This window comes from Talaromyces amestolkiae, assembly GCF_001896365.1.
Source record: "Talaromyces amestolkiae strain CIB chromosome Unknown scaffold1.1, whole genome shotgun sequence".
Classification (NCBI taxonomy): Eukaryota; Fungi; Ascomycota; class Eurotiomycetes; order Eurotiales; family Trichocomaceae; genus Talaromyces; species Talaromyces amestolkiae.
Genome location: NW_024468037.1, coordinates 3,643,389 through 3,667,502, shown reverse-complemented (window position 1 = coordinate 3,667,502; position 24,114 = coordinate 3,643,389). Strand labels below are relative to the sequence as shown.

The following is a 24,114-nucleotide window of genomic DNA, read 5'->3' as shown; positions in this document are numbered from 1 at the left end:
TTCCTGGGTACGGGATCTGGCATTTCACGCTGTGTCCTGCGGTGAAAAATAGCAGATAACATCGAAACACTTGGCTATTGACGTCTCACCAGGCCATCAATCCAAGTTCTAGGCACCTTGGTAAGCTCCGTCTCTTGTATATTGTCAACAGTCAATTGCATAATCAATGTTCATTACAAAGAAATGTAGAATATACACGCTGTTCCAGTTGCAAGATCTTTAAAAAACACGAATCTGCCCCTTGCCAGGCAGGTACGATGAAAGATTCAAATCAATGCAAAGATCAACCTCAAAAGGAAAAATCATTATCAATGCATGGTATCACTTTTCTATCTCCTTCCGCACTTCATTCTCACCGATCATCCCCACCGTTCATCCCAGACGGTATGCTCAGTCTTGTGTTGGTCAACGCTGTGCCCGTTTAGACACTGTATTTAGCCTTGGCACGAGTGCTACCGCTGTGTGCGCTGTCGGTATGACCTGAAAACTCAACGACATCCGCCTCCTTCAGACGCAAGACCTCCTTGAAACGACGTCCGATACTCTCCAACACCTCTTTACCCTTTGCAGCGGTGCGAGCCTCGGTGCTCTTGTCACCAGGCAGACTCTTGCCGACGGTACGAGTCCAGAGACCGATACGGTAGAATCCCTTGCGAACATTGACCACGACACCCATGACCTCGTTGTCGTCGTCGTTTTCGAGAGTTTCGCCAATCGCGGCCAGTTGGGCGTGCAGCCAGAGTTCGTCGATGGGGACGGCGCGCTTGTCCTTGAAGGAGTAGGACCATTTGCCGCCGTGTTTATTTTGTTGGTCTTCCCATTCGGGGCGGATGCCTTTTTTGAAGAGGTGGTAGTCGGCTTTGAGGCCGAGTTCGGAGGTGGGAGTGATGTTGTTCTGAACAGATATCAGTACTGAACTTTTAAAACGGACATGTGGGAAAAAGAAACTCACGTAGATACCCCAGAATTCTTCGACTGAGTTGAATGTCACCACTTCTTTGAGGAGGTCGTTCCAGTTGTCACCCTATAACCCGTTAGTCATCGCCAATATTTTGGCCTAGACAATACGCACCTTGCCACTGGGGGGCTTCGTAAACCACAAAGTCCATTCGTTCATCAGAGGATGCTTGACATTAAAGTTCTCGGGGTCGTGGAAAACAGTGACAACGTCACCATTCTGCGCAGCGGTTTTCTCGTTGATGGCAGGGGCAGTGCCGTTCTCGGTTGCGGTCGCCATGATTGCGGTATTCGTAGTTGACGACTCCCAAATCTAGACTGAGATTCAGGAGAATAAAAGTGAGAGGTGAGTAAGAAGAGGGAGAAGAGCGAATGTCCTCAGGAAGGTGGCAGTTGCCTTCGGGGTGGGATGATGGGAAAGAGCGCAGGGCACACCAAACACCACCAAACAACAACCGACGGAACAAAAAGGTCGAGAGAAAAGAATCCTCTGCGCCAGGCAGACCACAAGTCGGAAAATACGAGTTTATGGTGAAAGGCGACAAGGCCTGTTCGAGTGGTGAAATGATCGAGAATTCACTTTGCCGTCGGGCCCGTAAACTCAGGAAGCGGATCGATCAAATGTGAAGCAACTTTTTTTGGTGTGGCCACCCAATCTGCGGCAGCGAATTCTCACCGCCCGGAGATATTAAGGCATTATTTATTATTTACTCAAAGTATACCAATAAGTTTGCCCCCAACCAATTTCAATTAAGAAATAAGTTTCTTAATGCATTACGGCAAACATACACATAATACATTCCAAACATCGCTAGACTAATCCATCTATGTCTATGAGTATGTGGTGATATCAACATGAACCAGACCGTATACCAAAGTCCTATCCCAAACATGTTCGCTAAAGTGACAATAATAACAATCAAGCCTTGCTGTTGACAAAGCTCAAGTAGCAATTCCATCCTAAAAAAAAAAATCAGCAGCGTCCACAATGCCTCAGCCGGAAAGTCGACTCACCCAAACTGACCACGTTGACAACTAAAACACGGTACTCTAGCGGAACAAGGGCAAAGTTGCCCAATTGCACTGTTGACCAAACTCCCAAGTTGGTCTTGTATGTGGGCCAGTAAGCCTTGCGCAACTTCTCCATGGGGTCGGTACCCTCCATGATGGACATGGAGGACAAGAAACAAAACAGGTTGACGGGTGTGAAGAGGAGTTGGTCTGCGGCGACACGAGCGACGACCGTTGCGGCGGTGCTCTTGAGGACGACGTGACGTTGGAGGACGCCGTACCAGGCAGAGGCGGCAGGACCGAAGATTGCTGTATGTCAAGTTAGCTTGCGTTCAATTTATCGAACTCAATTCGATCGATGCATTCATACCTCCTCCGTAGAGAACCATGCGACCCGTTCGAGCATAATCATGCTTATCGAAACCTTTCTTGTCGACAACCTGCTGAGCTAGCACGTCTCCGGCTCCGAAGAGTGTCTGTGAATAGGAATCAGTACGCGCATGGCAGAATCGCGGCCAATGGGTCAAGACGTACAGCTGTGGTGATGCTCGAGGTGAGCAGTGGCCGCTGGGCCATTCTCGCAGCGTACCTAATAACATTGTCAATAACTGGCTTCTTCAGCACTTGCGGTCAACATGTAGGACAGGACCCACCAGCGCAACATTTTGCTATGTACTAAAAAATTGAATGAATTGAAAAGAACGGACTACTGGGATGAAGACAAAAATATGTAGAGAGTATATTATTTATCATTGATGGAGGAGGAAAAAAGAATGACAGTCAAAAGTTGAGAGGATGGATGCCATGGAGCCATGACGACAGATTAATAGTCGTTGCTCGAGACGAGAAGCTGGTAGGCCGAGATAAGCAGGACTAGGCCCGTCTGCGTTCCTCGACGGCGCCCAGGGGGTGGAGGCAGCCCGGCCAAGCGCGCTGAAAATGCTGGAGATCTTACATCCCAATAGCACTAAGTTGACTTCTAACTTGATTGAGAGGAGGAGATGGGGAAATATCGATCATGCAACCAATCAAGGCACATAGCGATCGGGGGGCGTGCCCGGTGAACGGGGTCACCTGACAGTTTAGCCTTTGTTCTTCGTTGCTTTTTTGGACTGACCCTCACTTCGGCTCTTATGTAAGCAGCCGCTAAAGGCCACTCAATTTGGACGTTAGGGCTTAGGGCTGCAATCTCTAGGGCTCCCGCCCGCTCGCTTAGACCTAAAGTCTGCCAAGCACTGTCATTGGTCAGCCATCGGAGCCACACTAATTATTCTGTATAGACGGTAAACTTCTCAAGGCGGGCAAGCCAATCTGCGAAAAAAGTTCCGACTTCGACTACCATCTCGACAACCCCCTTTCGTCCCCGGTCGACTCTCCCTACACATACAGCAATCATGGCTGACGCTGCTCCTCGACGTGGAGGTTTCGGATCTCGCGGTGACCGTGGTGGTGACCGCGGTCGTGGTCGTGGCCGTCGCGGTCGTCGTGGTGGTGCTAAGAGCGAAGAGAAGGAATGGCAGCCCGTCACCAAGTTGGGCCGTCTCGTCAAGGCTGGCAAGATCACCTCGATGGAACAGATTTACTTGCACTCTTTGCCCGTCAAGGAATACCAGATTGTCGACTTTTTCTTGCCCAAGCTCAAGGATGAGGTCATGAAGGTACGATTGGAGATTACGCTGTTGGATCAGGCATACTCGACAATTGGATTGGAGAAATGAGAACCAGATTTCTGGACAATTGGTCGAAGAGCCTGGTTCAACTATGCGGAAATCATTAAATCTGTGAGAAGAGAGCAGCGCTGATAACTCCAACAGATCAAGCCTGTCCAGAAGCAGACCCGTGCCGGTCAGCGTACCCGTTTCAAGGCCATCGTCATTATCGGTGACGGTGAGGGCCACGTCGGTCTCGGAATCAAGACCTCCAAGGAAGTCGCTACCGCCATTCGCGCTGCTATCATCATTGCCAAGCTCAGCGTTTTGCCCATTCGTCGTGGTTACTGGGGTACCAACCTCGGTGAGCCTCACTCTCTCCCTACCAAGGAGAGTGGCAAGTGCGGTTCCGTCACTGTCAGAGTACGTTTTCCATCTTTAGAAATTATTTCGAAGTATATCGAAGTATATATCGAAGCATCCATACTAATCATACCAGCTCATCCCCGCCCCCCGTGGTACCGGTCTCGTTGCCTCCCCCGCTGTCAAGCGTCTCCTCCAACTTGCTGGTGTCCAGGACGCCTATACCTCCTCCTCCGGCTCCACCAAGACCCTCGAGAACACCCTCAAGGCCACTTTCCTCGCTGTCGGCAACACCTACGGTTTCCTTACCCCCAACTTGTGGAAGGAGACTAAGCTCATCCGCAGCCCGTTGGAGGAGTTTGGCGATGTCCTCCGTGAGGGCAAGCGTTACTAGATTATTGGTTTCATGAGGGTTAAAAATGCATAAAATACCTATTTCTTCTTCATTGTTTATGGCCGGATATGACTTTTCACCTCCAATAGACGCTGAAACGAACAAACGTCATTGTAAAAGCAGGTTGGGATTGTAATTTGAACTACTAGCGTAAGAGCTACAGAAAAACAAGCTTGGTCAATTTCACCTACCGCTGTAGACACCTTCAACATTAGGTACCCCAGTATACATGATTGAATGACCCATAGGTATATATGGTAATTAGTATTATTGGTCTCAAACACCAATATATCACTTAAATATCAATATTTCAATTCGAGATTTCAGCGAAAAGCATGCTTTGATAGGTGTCCATCTCCTTTGAGGGTGAATCCTATTTAGGAAGTCGACATGAAAAAGGGAAGGACCGCCAATCTTGTTGCTTCATCTTTCAGCAGACAGTCTAAATCTCCATTATTCTTATGTTTATATATACTTTATGGCTTAATTGTATAGAATGCTCTCTTTCTTCTTGTTTTTCATCATGCCCTTGTCTCCTAGGGTTCGAGATTCAGGGCTTCAGTTTGTCCCCATGTTTGCTATGGTTATCTTTCAGCGTAGTCTCTGAATACTCTCTCTTATTGTCTCAACTGAACTCCCTAAGAATTTGCGTATTATCGATGCACACAAGAAGCACAAAGACGGATATGTGACAGTCTGGTCGGATCTATCTACTCATTTCTCACTGAGCGTTTGTTTTCAGACCTTATATGATGAACAAGCGTGACCTTTCTTCTTTCATTCAACCCTCAATGTTCTCTCAAAGTCCACATTCATTACTGCTGTCTTTCATTTCATCCACTTCCTTTACCTTTCCAATGATTTCAGAGCAAAGACTGAACCAAATTTCAAACTGATACACACCAAACTCGCCATGACTCGACATGGGAATAGGAAAAAATCAGTCATCCCAAGACTAAGCATGTCGCGTTTTAAACGAAACAACGAGCACAAATCTGGCACTCCTACGGAGGGAACGACAGGTCTTGGAAAGGATGCTTCGCAGGAGACAGTAGGTAAGAGCTGCAGAAACGACAGCCTAAAGCATGCCTTGAGACAAGACTGACCAAAGAATAGAGAGTTCTGCGCTATCCCATGCTACCACCTCGTCGCGTTCGTCTTTTTTAATTCGTGTGTTACCAGTCTGGCGGGAATATGGGTTCATCTGACTAACTCATTCATCCAACGTATAGAGAATTCTCGACAAGATACCAGCTTGCTTACCCTAGAAAACAAGCCTCAAATCTTAGAAGATGCAGAAACACAAGAACCCCTCGTTCGTCGCCGCTCAATGAGCGATACAGACATAGAGCCCATCTACCTAGGCGTCGACTTTGGAGCCCTACTCCGTCTTCGCGGTAGCATCGCCTCTCAAGACACTCTTTGGATTGACATGTGGCAGCACTTTCCCCCTAGCAAGACAGTCGTCCCTCTCGACGACCAATATTTGTCCTGTTTGACTGCTTTCAAGAATCTCCGTTGTCTATGGGTCACTGGAATGCTAAAGTCGTACCAGAAAAGCCTGTTTCAGGCTATCTGGAAGATGGAGCACCTCGCAAATCTGCAGTTGAGAATGGCAGAGGAGCCGCGCCTATCGCCAGAGGGAGAGCGCACTTTTCGTCCTATCGAACCAGGTTGGTCTCCTTTAGTGAATGACGACATGAATCATGATTCACCGTAAGTTTTGCGTCAACACAGATCCAAGTAGTCGTGGAGTCTAACAAACTTGACTTGTAGAGGAGATAGAAAAGGGCGCATTTTGAAGCAATATGGAGACGCCGAATTTCTCGAGAATCAGGTCATAGAAAATGCCAAATCAGACCCAAAAATCAGCCATCCAGAGCATAACGTGTGGTCAACTCCCCATCTCCCTATCGTCCACCTTACGTTACGCGGCTTCGTAGTCAACGCAATGCCGTTCTACAGCTGCTTCGATGCCAATAAACTACGCACAATTACATTCAAGGACTGCTACGATGCTGGGTTCTATCTTCCGGATGACATGAAACATGTGGAGCTCAAAGTTGATTCAAAGTATGAACACAGAGCCACAAATGGACGAGGAGTTTCGACGGATCAAGAGGTGAAGTGTCTTACCTACAAGGATGGGAAGAAAGTCGGTCAATCCCGTTTTAACTCTTCGTCGTCGTCGTCGTCGTTGCAGGATCCTGCCGAGCAATCGACTTATCGTATGAAGCAAGTTGAATCGCCGTCATCCATTCCGCGCTACGCTGCTTCTTCTTCGCCTACTCCTTCTTCGTATTCGTCGTCCACCACGATGGTATCCGGTCAAGGATTGAGAAAGTCTCGGTTGTCGTTGGATTTTCGAAAACGTCCGGTCAGTTCTGTTATCGAAGAGGATGAGGGGGAGGAGTAACCTTTTTTTTGAAGGACGATCGACCTTTCCACATAGGGTGTCCGCGGTAGATATGTGAACGTCTTTATGATGATGACTTGCATGTTTTACGACTCATACCATGAAACTATCGCAACGTTTTTTTTCTTCTTTTCTTCTTTTCTTCTTTTCTTCTTTTCTTCTTTTTCCTGATTTTTGCCATTGCTGAGTATTGCATTTTCTGAGTGAGTGTGTATCATACAGGAACAACGTTGAATCAAAATACGGTTTGTTAGGTGTATATATATATCTAGACCCCGCAGCTAAAAAAAACAGCGATACTCCCATTTGCGTACCCACCTAAAGGTCTGCATGTGACTGGAAGTATTCTCTACGATTTCAAGGTAACCTAGATTATAGAGAGATAACACGAATGATTACCATGAAATATTAATTCCGAGCCCTCAAGTCTTTGGGCAACAAGTTGCTACATGAACGAGACATACCAGTCTTCCTGAGACTATATCACAGTTATGATGACCAGTTGACGCTTATTGCTCTATAATATCAACCGGCCACTCCATTACACGAACAAGTCTTTCGCCCCCCAATCCACGAACCAATCCATCAATTTTTCGAATCTCAGCATCGCACGTCTTTCCAAGATACCAAACATCTTCTAAAACAGCTATGGTCACGTATAGATGCGCAAGGATCGTCAGACTCACACCGAGCAGCAGCGCGTCGACATTGCCTTGATGTTGCGCGGAGTCCAAGATCCAGATGAAGGCTTCGGGTAGATCGTGAGGCCATGCGAAGATTGCGGCGTCTTCGAGGTCGGTTTGGATTTCGAGATCCATTGGGGATGCAGAATTGAGGGGTTCCATTTTGAGAGTGTAGAGGATGCGCATATATATGTATTCGGCTACGTCAATGGCTTGTTCGCATGCATGGAGGGATGTCTTGCCGCCGTGTTCGGACCGGGGGGTGTCGGTTAATGGCGAGTCGTCACTGCCGTCCTGAAGGGGTTCAGAATCACGTAGGGCTACGCATATCTCTCGTAAATCTGACAAGGCGCGATTGGCGCCCGAGGCAAATTTCCGAAGCCTCTTCGATTTGATATTCTGGTCGACTGCTGCCAGGCCAGAGCGCAATTCACTCTCGCAAAGCTTCCAATCGTCGTTGGCATTGTTGAAGAAGAAAAGTGCTCTGAGCCGGCATCGTCTCAAAGTCGACCAGAATTGACCGACAATAGACGTAGTGCCACGAACAAGATGGAGCCATTGTATCTGAAGCGGGATTGATGAGCCGCCATGGGTAGTGAGATTCTGCAAGGTCGGTTCGGTTGACGGATCTAGGTCTTTGATTCCGAGGGATGCAAATGCGAAACCTGTCACTAGCATAGACCCCGCCAGTAGCGCTTCTTCATTGGGCTCGGCGGTAGCACAAAGCGCTTGCTGTAGCCCGGCGAGACCTTGTTGATGATGTTCCATGATCAGATGAAGCGAAGGGCGCCAGGATATCGGAGATCCTTCAGTTATTAGTATATCCGCGCCAGCTAGGGCCAGGATAAGGTGCATCAGGAACTCGTTGGTAGCAGCCAAATCAAGAAAAACGCGCTCCCAGACCACCGTCTTGATTTTGTGAAGAGTCATATTTTTGGAGGTGTGCAGGATAAAGTGTTGGAGTAGGTTGAGATCACTCATGTTCAGACCAGATCCGACATTTTGTGGTTCCTCCGGAACTGATAGATTGAAATTCAATGGGCGAAACGGTACACTCCGTCTGTCATTGTGACTGCTCTCGGATGATTGTCCTCGAGAGACGGACCGCTGCCTTCGTCTCTGATCCAGCGCGCCTCTAGGGCTAGGGTAGACGCAATCGTTGCCCCGAACGACACACGCATTACACGTTGGCCGTACCTCATCACACTGGATGTTTCAGCAAAATCCTGTATTGAGAATATAATTGATGTACCTTGACGCGACGTTGCTTGCACATGTAGCAACCATTGCGGGACTTGGTATGGCTGATGCGTTGCTTAGGGCGCAAGTGCGAGTTGTTCGCGTTGCGAGTTGTATCTTGTGGAATTGTATATGGCGGCATTGGCAGTGCATGTATGTATTAAGGGGCTAAATTGATCTATTAATTCAGCCTGAGGCTGATGTGATATATAGTGGGCAAGTCAGATGTAAAAATGAGAAAAAAGGTAAAGGTTCCAAGGGCGACGAAAGTGCGGATGACTTTAGGGTTGTTAGGGTTATTTACTAAGCTCAACGATCTTTTCCGGCACAAGCATAATCTCTACTGAACATGATATTCTCTATATTGATTTGCCAAATACTTAGATATAAAGGACAGAAAATAAGGCAATCTATATAATGTTCCGAGACCTAAATATGAACACCGAACGAGATAAATAGCAGCACGACCTAGGGAAAAATCTACCAGAAACAGATTAAAGCTCAATTCTTACGACCGATATGAGTTGAATCCTGCATCTCCTCATCAGTAGACGTAAGCCGTAGGCCACTCTCTCGCTTGCCGTCATCACGCCCCAGAGACATTCCAGGGTAGACAACCGCCAACACAATCCCAGTCAGAGCCATGAGACAAGCATCAAAAATGTACAAGAGATACTCTCTTTTCATAATATAGCCGTCGTTCCCCTCCACGAATTCGGCAACGCGGAATATTGAGCGTACGAGAATGAGGAAACAAGCAGCGTACAGAGCCCACATGATCGATTCCCAGCTCTTGCTGCGGCTGAAGGATGGAGATGGAACTTGAATACTTGAGTAGTTTTGTCTCTTCACGCGCCAGTGGAATATAGCTGATACGATGACGAAGAAGCCGAAGAAGAGGAGTTGAACGACAAGACCGCCAACGACGATGTTGGCCCCGGTGTTCATGGCCGCAACCGTTCCGGCAGCCATATAACCACCCCCTATTTTCGAAATTAGAATCGAGCAGCAAAAGTGACATGTAATAGGGTTTACTCACCCCCACATTGAAGAAGGAACGAAAGTACATCTCCAATCACGAATACCTTCGTCAGGAACCGGACTGGTACGATGGAGAGTTGTTGAGAGTTTAGAGCGACTATGACTCTCCCTAGGGTCATATATATGGATGCAGCGAACAGAGGCGGCGCGACTAGGATCAGCATGGTCTGTACGATGTATGGACCGAGGGCTAAGGTGTTGAAGTGCGAGAAGATGCGAGCAATGTAACCGGCGCATTCAACTGATATTGTTAGTCTTGTGGATACCTTCCAGGACGGAATAAGGGTTCCTCACATAGCAGCCCGATGATGAAGGGAATGAAGAAATAGGCGCGGCATCGCCATAGTCGAATACAGTGAGCGATCGTAAGAGCTAGGAAAATCACTGCAAATATGGATGCTGCCGCGATTGAAGGTGTATATCTATAGAGTGCAAAGGAGATGGTCGAGTCGCTGCTTGAGGTAGTCATGGTGAGAGGTTTGACTAATGAAGGTAACTGATGTAGATGAAGAGTGAATGAAAAAATTAATTTGAATTATACCTAAGTCTACTTATACTTGTTCTGAACATAGATTCTTCTTTTTAAATCTCTACAGTCTGGATCTTTTAAAAAATTCTATAGTTTGGTCCTTTAAAAACTCTACAGCCCAGACCCGGACTACGGTCAAAAAACGAGAAAGCGAGAATACGAGAGCGGAAATACGAGAATACGAGAATGCGAGACTGCGATCATGAAACACAACAAGCCGCAAATTATAGATTGTTAGTGGCTGTGTACGACAGAGACTTATCCTTCATGGAAAGCAGAGCTCTAATATCACATCTACGACCATTTTAGAACGTACTAGCAGTATTCTAATTTGAAATTAAGCTCTGGCCACTGCGGCTCGAGGGCATTTCTAGATTAAGCGTCAAAAATATATGAGATCTTAATGAATCCGACTTTTGAAATTTTAAATAATCCATTTCGCCACACTTCATAGCAATTTTAAAGATGTTCGCGTGTTTCATCCATCTTTCCACGCAGGGAGCAAACAAAGCAAAAGCTAAGCTAATTTTCCCAGCAAAATAGCACGTCGTTGCAACATAGCCTCAATCACCTTCGTATTTACAACAGATAACATCCACCTTGATATTATGGCCGCATAACCACAAGCACACACCCTGCCAGACAATTTGTATGCACCGTCACTCAATTTCGACCTGGGGTTCTTTCATAGGAACGTATCGACTGGTTGCTCGTTTAAGCCCCGTCAGTCTCGCCGACACGAAGTGCGCCTTCATGGCTGATACCATGGGACCAGAAACCATCAACGAAGAGTTGTCTGCAACATAGTCAGTGACTGATACGTAATCACTACCAATGGCTAACTTACCCAGTCTCGCTACGATCGTGACCAAGCAGCAACCAGTATCCAAAAAGACCCTGGGTCAGGATATCATGGATTGCCCATGCGACAGTCTCAGCATCGACACTGATGCGTTGACTGAGCGGCGACGCGGCAAGGATGCTACTTCTGTCAGTTTAAAGCCTTGCAATAAGAGATCAGGGACATACATCGGATAAAGCAAGAAAACAAGCAAGTTCGCACCCGCAAAGGACGTGAACAGGGCGCGATGCTGATCTGCGCCTCGTCGCACGGAACGAACACCATTATAGCCAACCTGGAACCCGACCGTCAGGAAAGAGATGATGACAATTGTGTACCAGACCCAACGGCGCTGGTCATGGGCGAACGTAGCCGTCAACCCAGCAGCGAACATGATCAGATCAGCAGCAATAGCGACGACTAGATTTGCACCGTTCAGACCGCCGAGGAGAGCGATGTTGATAAGGATAAGAGGAGTGGTGATGATCCAGTTGAGGTAGCGAACCCAGAAGATTTGGCGGAGGTATTCTTGGTGGGTGTCTGGGACGTGTTCGTGGGTGTGGTGGACGATGGAGTGTTTGTAGGTGACGCCTTCACCGGTGGCCATAGCGAGGTAGGAGAGGAAGGAGACTGTTGTGATGAGGGCTGTCAGGGTGTGTAGGAGGCGGGTTTGCTAGATGGATTGTCAGTCTCTTGCCTCTTGCCTAAGTTTAGTGTTGAAGGGAAACGTACAACTCGAACTCGGGCAGCCAGGGTGTAAAAGGCAATCGAGGAGATTGCCATGAGGGCGACCACGACCCTAACACGGACATCAGCATTTACTCTATCATATTTGAGACGAAGTGACTACCATAATGTCCGCTTTCCGGTGCCATGAATATGCAGCACAACAGGCCAATCACCCGGAAGGACCGTCGGAATCGGTCCAACAGTAGGAGTCGAGGTGGGCAACGTAGCCGTGTGCTTGAGTATTTCTTCCATGCCGGGCACAATCATTTCGTTTGGTGTTTGTGAAGGTGATGCGTGGTATGAGAAATATGGGCGAACGCAAAAGAGAGAGTAAGGTTGTTTGGGGAACTTGACGTTAAATAGTTCGACGAGGCGACATGACGACACGACACCAAGGCCATGTCCATACTTTCGACGCCCCTCCTACATTCCCCTCCTCCTTCTATCGCCATCTGTCAGTCACGGGACGTACGTGTCGCCATTCCAGGCATCAGCGTTTCAGTCGGTTGGCCATCCTTGTTTCTGAGCAATATACGTGTGCAACGCATACAAAACCTGTTCTGTACATAAATAGGCGGTAGGCGACAGTGGCCCCAATGATATCAAGCAGCGGTCATCAACGACGCGGGGCAATCCGATTGATCTGGACTTCTTCTGAAATGCCAGAAGGAGTTAGACTGCGAGAGCATTCTGAATCATTCTCAATCAGGAAAAAGATGTGATACGTCATTGATCTTGGTCAGCTTAACTGGGGCTAACCCGTTACGGAAAGACGTTGGATTACCCCGGATTTTCCATCTTCTTATCTTCTTATCGTACATTGTATCTTCTATATATAATGCTACGCTACAATAATAATATACATGTTGGAGATTATATTATACATCCTGACCGACGCTGAAAGGAGAATGATACTATTAGTTGTGCTCCAGCTGGCCGATGACGTTGTCACATCGCTCGCACAGAAGAGCCTCCTCTGCCACTGGCTCTGGGGCAACGTATCGCCAGCAACGCGGGCATTTGGCCTGATTCGGTGCGTACACATGCGCCGTTGCCTTCTTCCCTGAATTGGGCAGTGCAAACTCCTCTGCGTAGCTCCATTCAGCACTTGCGATTTCATTCGGAAGATCCGATCCCTTGACACTGAGAGACACCGAGGATACAACGAACAGATCCGGGAGTTCATTTAGGTAGCGTTGGAAGATATCGAGAGATGCATTGTCGGGGAGTTCGAAATGCACAAATGACTGCAAGGAAGAGCCCATTTGTTTCTTCGACCGGGCCGATTCTTGGATAACTTTGACAGCTGTATTGGCCGCCATAAGGTCGATAAAGTCGTTACTGATCGCTTCGTCAACCCACTCAGCTGGCACTGTGCGAGCAATCCGTCGCAGAGGATGCTCAAGCTGATCCTTGACAAGCTCTGGAGTATGTTCCCAAGACTCTTCTACAAGTAAAGGTGTGATAGGAGCCAACAGTTCTTGCAAATAAGTGTAGATGTGGAACAATGTGGTCTGTGCTGCGCGACGGCTGGCGCTGTCTTCGGCCTCAGTGTATAATCTGTCCTTGAGAGTTTCCATATAAAATGCCGAGAACTCCAGGTTGGTCCAACGATTCAAAGCGTTGACAGCCTTGTAGAATTCAAAATTATCAAAAGCGTTTCGGCAGGTGTCCACCAATCGAGTCAATTGCATCAGTGCCTGGCGATCGATTTTGTGAAGTTCTTCATATTGAAGTATATTCACTTTAGGATCAAAGTCGCCCAGAGCACCGAGGAGCAGTTTGAAAGTGACGCGATATTTGTGCAAACTTGTATTGACGGTCTGCAACACCTGCTGTCCAATGACAACGTCTCGAGTGTAGTCACTGCTGGCGACCCATAAGCGGAGTGCATCAGGCCCAAGGGCATCGTACACCGGGCTGGAAGGCTTCTGTTCTTTGGCGCCCTTTGACTTTTTCTGCTTGAGAGGGGGAAGAAGCGTGCCGTTCATGATAGCGTCCGGTTTCATGACATTCCCAATGGATTTGCTCATCTTGCGAGCATCTTGATCGAGAGTAAAGCCGTGGGTGATGAGATGCTTGAACGGTGCTTTGATAGTTGACGGTTCGACTTTCCCTGAAACGACCTGATGTGAAACATATGTAAGAAGGCTGGACTGGAACCAGCCGCGATGCTGATCAGTCCCTTCGAGGTAGATATCAGCAGGGCGTTCCTTTCCAAGCGATTCGTCTGCTACTTGAGTCCAACTGGTCCCGCTGTCAAACCAGACATCCATCGTGTCTGTACCACGACGATAGCCAGGAGAATTCTCCTGCTGAAGATGCTGAGGTATCCATGCGGGATCTTCAGGACTGTCCGTCCACCAAGCATCAATGCCACGTTCGTCAATGACATTCATGATATGAGACACTGTTTCCTTCGTCAACACTGCTTGACCCGTGGTCTTGTCATACAAGGCTGGAATAGGGACACCCCAAGCGCGTTGCCGTGAGATACACCACTCGGTACGATTCTGCACAAAGTTCTTTAACCGTTGTCTACCCGTTGCTGGAACGAAATTCACTTCCTCTAGCGATGCCAAAGCGGATTCTCGAATGTTGGCTACATCAGCGAACCATTGTTCAGTAGCACGGATGATGATGGGCTTTTTCGACCGCCAGTCGTATGGATACTTGTGCTCGTATTTGTGTCGATTGAGAAGCTGATTTTTAGATTGCACATATTGCAAGACCAACCCATTTCCCTCGTCTAGCACGCTTTTACCTGACAGATAGGACGGATCATCGGGCATAGCTTCGTCCGTAAAACAGCCCTCATCGTTGACAGGAGCAAAAGCCTGGATGCCCTGTGCAAGGCATACTTCATAATCATCCATACCATGGCCCGGCGCGCAATGGACCAAGCCGGATCCGGAATCGGCAGTCACAAAATCAGCAGCGATGATAGGCTGTTCTTCGGTTCCTTCTCTGGGAAACAGTGGCCTATAAGTTGTTCCCTGGCACAGCTCGGATCCTTGAATGGAAGGAACCAGGACTTGAAGTTCTTCTTTTAACATGTCTTGAAAGTAGCTCAATCTGGAATCCGCTATAAGTAGTTGTCCATGGCTGCTTGATTGAACGATCAAATAGTTTAGTGATTCGCTCACGGCAATCGCTGCATTGGCGGGGAGCGTCCATGGCGTTGTAGTCCAAATGACAGCACTTAATGATTCGGTATCAATCAATGGATTATTCCTAATCTGATCTGGCACCTTGACCAGCGGAAATTTGACAAGCGCAGCAGTCGAGACGTGTTTCTCGTTGTACTCCAATTCAGCCTCGGCCAATGCCGTCCCCGTGGACGGAGACCAGTAAACAGGCTTGAATCGTCGATAAATCAGGCCTTTCTCGACCATCTCTCTGAAGATACCCAATTGTTTCATTTCAAATCTCTTGTCTAATGTCTTGTAGTGTCCTTCCCAATCTGCCATCACACCCCACGCCTGAAACCCACGCATTTGTTCCTTAACCGTCTTCTCCGCCAGTTTCCGTGCAGCTTTGCGAATCGTCGCTGCGGTTCCCAGACCTTTACTGAAATCATTTCCATCTTTCTGTTGAGCTTGAAGCGCCTTCAACTCAATTGGCAAACCATGGCAATCCCATCCCGGAACGTAGTGTATCCGCTTTCCTCGACTTAATTGTGTCCGGTTGATGATGTCTTTCAGGATTTTGTTGAGGGCATGACCCACGTGTAATTCGCCATTTGCGTACGGCGGGCCATCGTGTAGTACGAAAGTGTCGCTAGCAGGTCGGTTTTCGCGCTGCCAGGCGTACAGCTCGTCAGAACATCGTCGCAAATACTTCGTCTGGTCTGCGACGGGGACTCGTGCGGGAAACGTCGAGCGAGGGAGCTTGAGCGTGGAAGTCCAGGAGCGCGTCATGTCATGCTACTTGGTCTACCACCTCCGTGGTAACGGCAGACATGTGCGCCTGGATGTTGAATTGATCAAGTGGCTTTATTGTGGTTGGTCATATCGCTCGGAGTCTGAAATTATTTCGATCGGATGTTTACTACATTGGCCAATGGGAAAGGTCCACTGAGACCCACTCCTGAGTCGCCGAGTAGACACCTGAGGTGTCCACAATCACCTCCTGTCTCTTTCTCTTCTCTTGTTTCTATTCCAGTATCTTTTATCTCCATCGAAGCACTGGCGGACAGACTGCAGAATGACCTTGAAGCTATTGGGACTTGGAGAGCTAGTCACCTGGCTAAACAATCATGCAAGGTCAATATATCTAACTGATTGGCACAGTGTTCTAAATGTACGTTTTGACACTTAATGAATCGTTTGATCAAAACATTATAGATTTCTAGCTGAAGGATGGCTGCCCTACACTACTTTTATCACAATTTTGCCTGAAACAGACTGTCTCATCAATGCCTCGAATGCATCCTTAGCTTCTGTCCACTCAAACACTTGCCCTACGACAGGCACGATCCTATGCTTTTCCATCAATTCTACCAGCTCATGGTACATCTCCAAGCTAGCAGCCATTTGACCTCGGACTAAATAATTCAATCAGTACCATATGAATAGTCACATAAATACGCATGCACTCACTCGTCTTTGCACCGAATATGATCGCATGTATCAAGCCAGGATCAGACGGCCGAGGCTCCGTCAAGAATCCTACCGCAGCCACCGTTCCCCCAAAACGAGCAGCTTTGAGGCTCTGCTCAAAAGTCGCGGATCCGCCGACGTCAATGACGAGATCTACGCCTTTGCCATCTGTAAGTCTCACAACTTCGTCGGCCCATGACGGGTGAGTTTTGTAGTTCACTACTTCATGCACACCGAGACTTTTGAGTAGTTCAGATTTTGTGTCTGAACTGGTTGTGCCAATGACTCGAGCCCCAGCTGCCACAGCAAACTGCGCGCAGAACATGGACGAACCACCAGTGCCCTGTGTCAAGACTGTCTTTCCAGAGAGGTCCAGACCGTTGGATATGCCGTTATGAAACAGAGCTTGAATAGCGGTTCCGCCAGCACCAGCAATGCTGGCAGCTTGCTCCCATGTAAGATGGGCGGGCTTCCTGACTAACCATGATTCATCGAGCAGTAGATACTGACTCAAAGTCCCGTGAATATCTCCACTCCCTAATCCATTGCCCTTGAAATTGGATACGTCGCCATCATCCCATGAATTAGTGACTCGAAATATAACTTCATCGCCGATTTTCCAATTGTTGTTCTTGCTTGGACCCACAGCTTCTATGGAGCCTGCTCCGTCAGAGCAAGGAGATAATCCGGGTATGCTTGGGACGGGATATTTGGGCGAGAAGGCTGTAATGAGCAGGTCACGGAAGTTTAGTGCTGCTGCATGGATACGCACGAGGATTTGCCCAGGGCCTGGGATGGGCTTTTCGACTTCTTCTAGCGCGAGATTGTCTAGGATTTCGACGGATTTTTCGTCGTGGGTAGACGCCTTGGGGTAGACTCGCCAGGCTTGGTATTTGGCAGACATAGTGCTTGTCTTATCTTCTGCTTCGTTCAGATGAATCGGCATATGAATGAAACATATCCATCTTCATATTTGATACATAACTTTTAATTTATAGAGTCTACTACTTGGGTCAGTGACTGGTATTGCATGGCTAAACTTACTTCCAGAAAGTCACCGAAGTTCTTCCGATCCAGCTTGATAGCGCAAAGTCTTTTGATTTTCCATAGTCTTTATACACAAGAGATACTGGGATTTTATTTTTATTGATGCGACCTAAATTTAAGATAAGCGATATCATGGAGCATATTCTGCCCGTTGTCCGTGGATTTCGGAGAGATATTAGGGGAGACTCAGCCGCTTACCCTTTTTGGACACTTTCGGACGAAATGGATTTGCTCCGGCGGATCTCTTCCCTAACAGATGTGGTGATATCATATCAAGTAGGGAGATGCTCTAGCGTTAGGTATATTGCTAGCAGTTGGACTCGGAGCTTTTGGAAAAAGAGGAAGGGCGAACAGAGACAGTGGCTTGGATATGTATGCCAGAATGAGCACATACATACTTAAAAGCTTGTGGACTAAGAGACTATATCTAGTGGGTATTATTGATATGAGCCGGTTATAAGCGAATATAGGCTGGAGGTCAAAATCCAGTCTTTCCAAGAGTCCGATAGGGGAATAATATTGTAAAAATAAAGTAAAGATGCTTCATAACTCCCGTCCAAATTCACTAGATGCGATTACACCCAAAATGATGACACTCAGCATGTTTCAATATATTGTCATGGAACTGACCGCGCCGTTCTTCAACACCTCGAAAAGAAGACCCGGGAAGCCGTAGAGCTCTGTATTTCCTAGACCCTGTCCACTGTCGGGACCTGAAGAGGCTGCTCTGTGTTTACCGCCGACACTTTCCTCCCATCCTCCAAGGAATTCTACGCTGCTTTCGGGACTATCACCCCAGCCTCTGTTCAGGACCATGCCTCTTTGGAGAGCTGTTTCCTCTGAAGATGATGCATAGGACCCTTTCCAAACGTTTTGAAGTCGTTCCGCTACTTCATCATAATGCGTTTCTGACGTTAGAACTTCTCTGCCACTATCATCGAGAAGGATCTTCCAACGACTTCGCCGATAACGGTTAAATGGATATGACCCTGGAACATTACCATGAACGATGAGCTTAGTGACGGTAAGTAGAGAGGATGTGGCGGGAGGKGGKGTGTCTGATAACTCCGAGCCTGGCAATGCCGGGCCCGAGGGCGTGGGATAAGATATAAAGGCGTCAAATCCATGATGGAAGTAGTTAAAGAAGCATTCTGAAGGAAGAGATGAGGGATCGACCTTGGAGCTTGAAAAGGTCTCATCATCAGAGTCTTCCGGACTATTGTTTGAAGAGTGGTCTGTATCTGGTGTATCGAGGCCACGCCCGGGAGATGGGCTTAGCAAACGTGGTTGATTCACGCCCCGAGCATTATGTATGGATATCCTGCGGTCATTCTTACGATATATTGCATCAGGCGGTCCAAGTTCCGCGATTAAGTCTTGGGGCGTTGTTTCGGAAAGATTTATGACAAGAGAAGGGCTGGATCTCCGTAAAAGCTCTATCCTTCCCGCTCCCAGGACCCTGATTTCTTCGATCTCATCCGGAACTGCTTCCTTGCCCTTTCCGATCAGCGCCGGAGAACGCGGTAGCTGAGGCGGGGCAGTAAACAATTTGTTTCGAGCTTCAGACCATGATGCACCTTGAAAGATGGCCATCGAAGTGGCTGGAGATGCTGCAGAGGACGAAAGGAGGGCCACAAAATCACAGTTATTGGACCAGGCCGAGTCTTGTAGCGGGAAGGAGAATGCCACTCCCGGATATGACAAAACATAGGTGCCGAAAGGAGAGCCATCTGCTGGCGGAATATATTCACCTGGATAAGAAGGCCCGAAAAGCCGATTGTATACATGACGAAAGCTGGGTCCAGTAGGCAAAGGTTGCTCTTGCGGTTTCGGAATCTTCACGACTTCGTGGTTCTTATATACAAGGGGAGCTTTGGAAAAGTCAAGAACCTCAATCAGTCGCAATCGTTGATCGGGTCCGTCAAATCTTAGCCTCAGCCCATTTTTAGGAAGATTGAGCACAACGGGCTCTATAAGTGGTTCTGTCGAGGAATATGCGAGGTCGATGGCGGGGTATGTTTGAGGACGCGACTTGATGCGACTCAATACATTATGAAGAGAGCTTCCCAATGCTGTTTCGACTCCAAATTAGCGAGCTACTTAGAGAACGGAGGCAGTAAGAACATCTAGCTCACTCAGATTACCAAGGCCTTTGCCCGGAAACACCTGCATTGCTCCTGGCGCGCTAGCAGTTGACATTGCGGCGCGATCACCACTCGGGGTTCATGGCCAGTGAGCAGGAATTAACGAAGCTTCCCCACAATGAAGCAATATTCTAGACAGAGACGGTATTTCAGACAGTTGTCAAAATGAGGGATAAGTGCAATGTTCAACGTCAAGTCACAGCTTGGATCATGTGAAGGTCCCCGCTGACCGATGACGCCGGACACTCATTCTGCCAGCTTATCAGCACCGCCTACACCGATAAGAAGCATGCAGGCTTGGCGTCTTGGCACACGAGGCACCAAGGCAGTGAGGCACTAAGGCAGAGTCTTCCGTACACTAACCACTTTGGGGGTTTGTTTATGTTTTGCCCTGTCCATGGACAGCCTAAACAAACCCGGGTTGCTGCGAACTATTCCTGCATGCCTATTCAGCATAACTACCCGACACACGACAATTCCGCCCTCCCCGCCATTGATTACTTCAAATACTTCCGGGCGAAATCCATGTGTGCATCTTAGACAGTAGCATACACTGGACTCCTACTCCGATTGATACCTCACTGGCAAAACCATGCCGGCTCCTTATACACGGCCTGCCGCCGGGGCGGCCACCAGGAAGCCAACGTTGCGACAGCCTACCAGGCGTATAGCTGCGTCTGCGACCGAAAGATCGCAGTCTCCAGCAGTTGCTTTGAAACCTACAACGACAAATATCATGCGCCTACAGAGATCACCAAGCGTGCAGTCGATCGCAGGCGCCAAACGAAAAGAACGCGAGTATGAACCAACTGGTGGCGAAGATACTAGCATACACGTTGTGGTTCGCTGTCGCGGTCGTAATGACCGGGAAATTCAAGAAAACAGTGCGGTTGTGGTGTCGACAGAAGGTACAAATGGTGTCGAGCTTTCAATGGGCCCGAATGCTCTAAGCAACAAAGCATACCACTTTGATAAAGTGTTTTCTCCGGCCGCTGATCAGACCACACTCTTCGACGATGTTGTTACACCTATATTGAACGAGGTACGTCTCATTCAATTGATTGTCTGTGATGATACTAATTTGCTCTCTCAAAGATGTTATCCGGATATAATTGTACAATCTTTGCCTACGGTCAGACCGGTACGGGAAAAACATACACAATGTCAGGAGACATGACCGATACTTTGGGTATACTTTCAGAAAATGCGGGTATTATTCCGCGCGTCCTATACTCGCTTTTCACCAAGCTCGAAGACAGAGAGAGTACAGTCAAGTGCTCGTTCATTGAATTGTATAATGAGGAGCTACGAGACTTGCTTTCGCCTGATGATAAAGCCAACCTCAAAATTTATGAGAACGAATCAAAGAGAGGTCACAACAGCACCACTTTAGTACAAGGCATGGAAGAGCATTTCATCCACTCTGCTACTGCCGGAATTAAACTACTTCGAGGCGGAAGCTATAAACGCCAGGTAGCTGCGACGAAATGCAACGATCTCAGTTCCCGAAGTCATACTATTTTCACAGTGACCACGAGCGTCAAGCGGACTACGGAGGCTGGCGAAGAGTATATAAGCACAGGGAAGTTGAACTTGGTCGATTTGGCTGGTAGTGAAAACATCCAAAGAAGCGGAGCAGACAACAAACGTGCGGCTGAGGCTGGCTTGATCAATAAGAGTCTTCTGACACTTGGAAGAGTCATCAACGCGTTGGTCGACAAGAGCTCGCATATTCCGTACCGCGAGTCCAAACTCACACGCTTGCTCCAGGATTCGTTAGGAGGTCAGACGAAAACGTGCATTATTGCAACGGTTTCGCCAGCGCGAAGCAATTTGGAAGAGACAATCTCCACTCTCGACTATGCTTTCCGGGCGAAGAACATCCGCAACAAACCGCAGATCAACTCTACATTGCCGAAGAAAACCCTACTACGCGAATATACTATGGAGATTGAACAGCTGAAAAGCGATCTGATTGCAACACGGCATCGCAACGGAGTTTATCTCTCAGCAGAAGCCTACGAAGAAATGAAGATTGAGAGTGAATCACGCAGAATCATCAACGAGGAACAGCGAGCGAAGATTGAAAGCAAAGAAGCGAGCCTGAAACACAAGACAGAGGAGCTGTTTGCGCTAACGAGCAATTTCAACAACCTCAAAAAAGACAGTGAGGAAACACGCGCCGCGTTGAACGAGACAAACGATGTGTTGGAGCAGACCGAGATTGTTCTTAGAGATACCAAGAAGCTATTGGACCAAGAGGAATTAATCCGCAAAGCACATGAACAGACCGAAGAGAAGCTTTATGGCATCGGCAGTGAGCTGCTGTCCAAGTTGGATCAAACAGTTGAACATGTCAATGGGCTTCACCAAAAATTGCATCGCAAGTCGGATCTCCACAGCCATAACCGTGATACTTGGGAAGCATCCACCGGAGACGTTGTTGATGTTACCAAATTGATTGAAGACAGGGTTGAGATCTTCGAATCCGAGCACTCGGCTCTTGTTCAGGGCCTGTCTACTAAGATTGCGGAATTCATCACGACGGAGTTACAAACAGTCACGACCGGTAACTCACAGATCAATACGTCTCGATATTTTCTTGCGGAGACGGAGAACGAACTGAAGGAGCAATCCACCAAAGCTCATGATGAGATGAACGACGTTCTCGAGGAGATCAAGGTGCTTCGAGAGGATGTCAAGGGAAAGGTTGGACAGGGATTGAATGGTCTTTCAGCGGCCGCAGAGCGGATATCAAAGGAAGTCATTGATGAAATGACCGACTTTCATACACAGGTTTGTCAATCATATTTCCTTGGACGGACTCTTCGCTGACTTTTGTAGCTTCATTCCTCTTATAGCACCCTAGGTCGGGATTTTAAGGCAATGTTCGAAAATATTACGACGCATATTGAGTCGCAGAAGACGGAAATCGAAGAACTTCGTGCGCAACTACTTGAAGCCAATCGAGAAGCTATACAAGGAAACCAGTCGGCTGCCACTGATCTCGAGAAAGCGTTGGAAGAAGAAAGACAGGCCGCCGAGACCGATCGCGCCGATTTGCTTTCTCAGATTAGCTTGCTTATTGAAGCCTCCAGTCAGAAACAGGCCACGCGTCTCAAGGGACGAGTGGACAATGTTACGTCGGATCTAAAGTATTCTGGTGATATCTTGCAAAAAGCTACCGATAAATACCAAGAAGGGATGGAGAAGTGGGTTGACAGGGAAAATCAGCTGATTGAAGATGTCATTGGTTCTAGAGATGCTATCAAGGGGCGTATGCAGGAGGATTGGGAGGTATGTTTCGAAAGAATCATAATCACGAGAAGTTACTCACGATTCATCAGGTTTTTGAGCAACGCAATGAATCCATCCAAAAGTCCACCGAAGCAGTTCACCAAGAAACCATTCGCATCGTTGATGAGCAAGTGCGGCAGATGGCCGTACAGATGGAGGCTTTGGATGACTTTGTGACTAGAGCCAGATCTCAGAACGGCTCTCATCACGAATCTCATATGGCTAACCTAGAAGGCCTGACAACGAATATCAAGGGCTCCTTTGCGTCACTAGAAGAAGGATTTGGTAGCATGAACACCCAACTTCATGCGTTCCAGGAGACTGTTACCGAGAAAGAGAACAGCCTCAAGCAGGCTGTTACTCCTTTCGTTGAAGAAGTTCGACAGCCGCTGGTCGAGCTCCGAAATAACATCCAAAATGCTCCAATGACTGAATACAAGCCAACAGGAACTACTCCACCCAGGACTTCTTACGAATATCCGAGGACATTACCCCGAACAGCTTCCCACAGCGCCTTGCTCGACAAGCTAAAGCAAACCACCCAGCCTATACTCACACCCCTTGAGGAGGAAACCTTGGACCCAGGCTTAAAATCACCAATCAAACATCGCATGGGCTCACCGAAGAAAACACGGGTCTACAATGACGCTGAGGACGAGGTAGGCGAACCTACCATTACCACCTCCACAATCATCACATCATCCAACACGGGTCTTAGGGAGGTCGACTTAAACGTCGCCGCGAAACAACTCAACTCTAGTTCCCCGGAGCGCGATTTTTCGAAATCAATCATCGATGTTTTGGAGGACCCGGCTGAGCCACCTCCTAAAAAACGACAGGCTGCTTCGGAGAGTAAGCTTCCCCAAAAGGCTTTGATGCGCCGCGCGCCACCTGGAATTGCACTGGATGGGAGGGAGAATGCCCCTCTTGATGCGTGTATTGGAAGACGGTTGCGCAATAGACCGTCCATTGGTTAGATTTTTTGTGCGTGTTTGGTTTTGGATCATATCTGATAGATACCCCGTGCGTTTTTGTTTGTACCATTCGCTTGACTTTCTTTTTGTTTGTATATGGCGTATTGCTTGGAGGTAGAGTGGCAAGTTATTCATAACTAATCAAGTTCTATTCATTAATTGCATGAGATCATATCTTTAAGCAAGTATTCCGCTTATA

The 24,114-nt window shown here is 47.9% G+C and overlaps 10 protein-coding genes across 10 annotated transcripts; 3 read left to right on the top strand and 7 right to left on the bottom strand.

Annotated features, from left to right (window-relative positions):
• Nucleotides 1–421: 421 nt before the first annotated feature.
• On the bottom strand, nucleotides 422–1,237 carry BHQ10_001217 (uncharacterized protein; the record flags this gene model as incomplete). Its single annotated transcript, XM_040873229.1, has 3 exons — nucleotides 422–895; nucleotides 953–1,024; nucleotides 1,073–1,237. The coding sequence occupies 3 exons, from the start codon at nucleotides 1,235–1,237 to the stop codon at nucleotides 422–424; spliced, it is 711 nt and encodes a 236-aa protein (XP_040729722.1).
• A 639-nt stretch (nucleotides 1,238–1,876) lies between these two features.
• BHQ10_001216 (uncharacterized protein) lies at nucleotides 1,877–2,632 on the bottom strand (the record flags this gene model as incomplete). The annotated part of the gene is made up of 5 exons (XM_040873228.1): nucleotides 1,877–1,917; nucleotides 1,972–2,277; nucleotides 2,339–2,444; nucleotides 2,503–2,557; nucleotides 2,622–2,632. 5 exons carry the CDS (start codon nucleotides 2,630–2,632, stop codon nucleotides 1,877–1,879), a joined length of 519 nt encoding a protein of 172 aa, XP_040729721.1.
• Nucleotides 2,633–3,362: 730 nt separating this feature from the next.
• Nucleotides 3,363–4,374, top strand: BHQ10_001215 (uncharacterized protein; the record flags this gene model as incomplete). Its single annotated transcript, XM_040873227.1, has 3 exons — nucleotides 3,363–3,626; nucleotides 3,783–4,040; nucleotides 4,117–4,374. The coding sequence occupies 3 exons, from the start codon at nucleotides 3,363–3,365 to the stop codon at nucleotides 4,372–4,374; spliced, it is 780 nt and encodes a 259-aa protein (XP_040729720.1).
• A 961-nt stretch (nucleotides 4,375–5,335) lies between these two features.
• On the top strand, nucleotides 5,336–6,790 carry BHQ10_001214 (uncharacterized protein; the record flags this gene model as incomplete). The annotated part of the gene is made up of 4 exons (XM_040873226.1): nucleotides 5,336–5,429; nucleotides 5,491–5,544; nucleotides 5,607–6,090; nucleotides 6,151–6,790. 4 exons carry the CDS (start codon nucleotides 5,336–5,338, stop codon nucleotides 6,788–6,790), a joined length of 1,272 nt encoding a protein of 423 aa, XP_040729719.1.
• Nucleotides 6,791–7,299: 509 nt separating this feature from the next.
• BHQ10_001213 (uncharacterized protein) lies at nucleotides 7,300–10,222 on the bottom strand (the record flags this gene model as incomplete). The annotated part of the gene is made up of 5 exons (XM_040873225.1): nucleotides 7,300–8,679; nucleotides 8,726–8,829; nucleotides 9,225–9,695; nucleotides 9,752–9,994; nucleotides 10,048–10,222. 5 exons carry the CDS (start codon nucleotides 10,220–10,222, stop codon nucleotides 7,300–7,302), a joined length of 2,373 nt encoding a protein of 790 aa, XP_040729718.1.
• A 774-nt stretch (nucleotides 10,223–10,996) lies between these two features.
• Nucleotides 10,997–12,119, bottom strand: BHQ10_001212 (uncharacterized protein; the record flags this gene model as incomplete). Its single annotated transcript, XM_040873224.1, has 5 exons — nucleotides 10,997–11,078; nucleotides 11,130–11,264; nucleotides 11,312–11,796; nucleotides 11,856–11,922; nucleotides 11,974–12,119. The coding sequence occupies 5 exons, from the start codon at nucleotides 12,117–12,119 to the stop codon at nucleotides 10,997–10,999; spliced, it is 915 nt and encodes a 304-aa protein (XP_040729717.1).
• Nucleotides 12,120–12,769: 650 nt separating this feature from the next.
• Nucleotides 12,770–15,772, bottom strand: BHQ10_001211 (uncharacterized protein; the record flags this gene model as incomplete). The annotated part of the gene is made up of 1 exon (XM_040873223.1): nucleotides 12,770–15,772. One exon carries the CDS (start codon nucleotides 15,770–15,772, stop codon nucleotides 12,770–12,772), a length of 3,003 nt encoding a protein of 1,000 aa, XP_040729716.1.
• Nucleotides 15,773–16,222: 450 nt separating this feature from the next.
• On the bottom strand, nucleotides 16,223–17,357 carry BHQ10_001210 (uncharacterized protein; the record flags this gene model as incomplete). The annotated part of the gene is made up of 2 exons (XM_040873222.1): nucleotides 16,223–16,398; nucleotides 16,454–17,357. The coding sequence occupies 2 exons, from the start codon at nucleotides 17,355–17,357 to the stop codon at nucleotides 16,223–16,225; spliced, it is 1,080 nt and encodes a 359-aa protein (XP_040729715.1).
• A 749-nt stretch (nucleotides 17,358–18,106) lies between these two features.
• On the bottom strand, nucleotides 18,107–19,699 carry BHQ10_001209 (uncharacterized protein; the record flags this gene model as incomplete). Its single annotated transcript, XM_040873220.1, has 2 exons — nucleotides 18,107–19,572; nucleotides 19,636–19,699. 2 exons carry the CDS (start codon nucleotides 19,697–19,699, stop codon nucleotides 18,107–18,109), a joined length of 1,530 nt encoding a protein of 509 aa, XP_040729714.1.
• Nucleotides 19,700–20,236: 537 nt separating this feature from the next.
• Nucleotides 20,237–23,918, top strand: BHQ10_001208 (uncharacterized protein; the record flags this gene model as incomplete). The annotated part of the gene is made up of 4 exons (XM_040873219.1): nucleotides 20,237–20,686; nucleotides 20,740–22,440; nucleotides 22,489–22,941; nucleotides 22,992–23,918. The coding sequence occupies 4 exons, from the start codon at nucleotides 20,237–20,239 to the stop codon at nucleotides 23,916–23,918; spliced, it is 3,531 nt and encodes a 1,176-aa protein (XP_040729713.1).
• Between the last annotated feature and the right edge of the window lie 196 nt (nucleotides 23,919–24,114).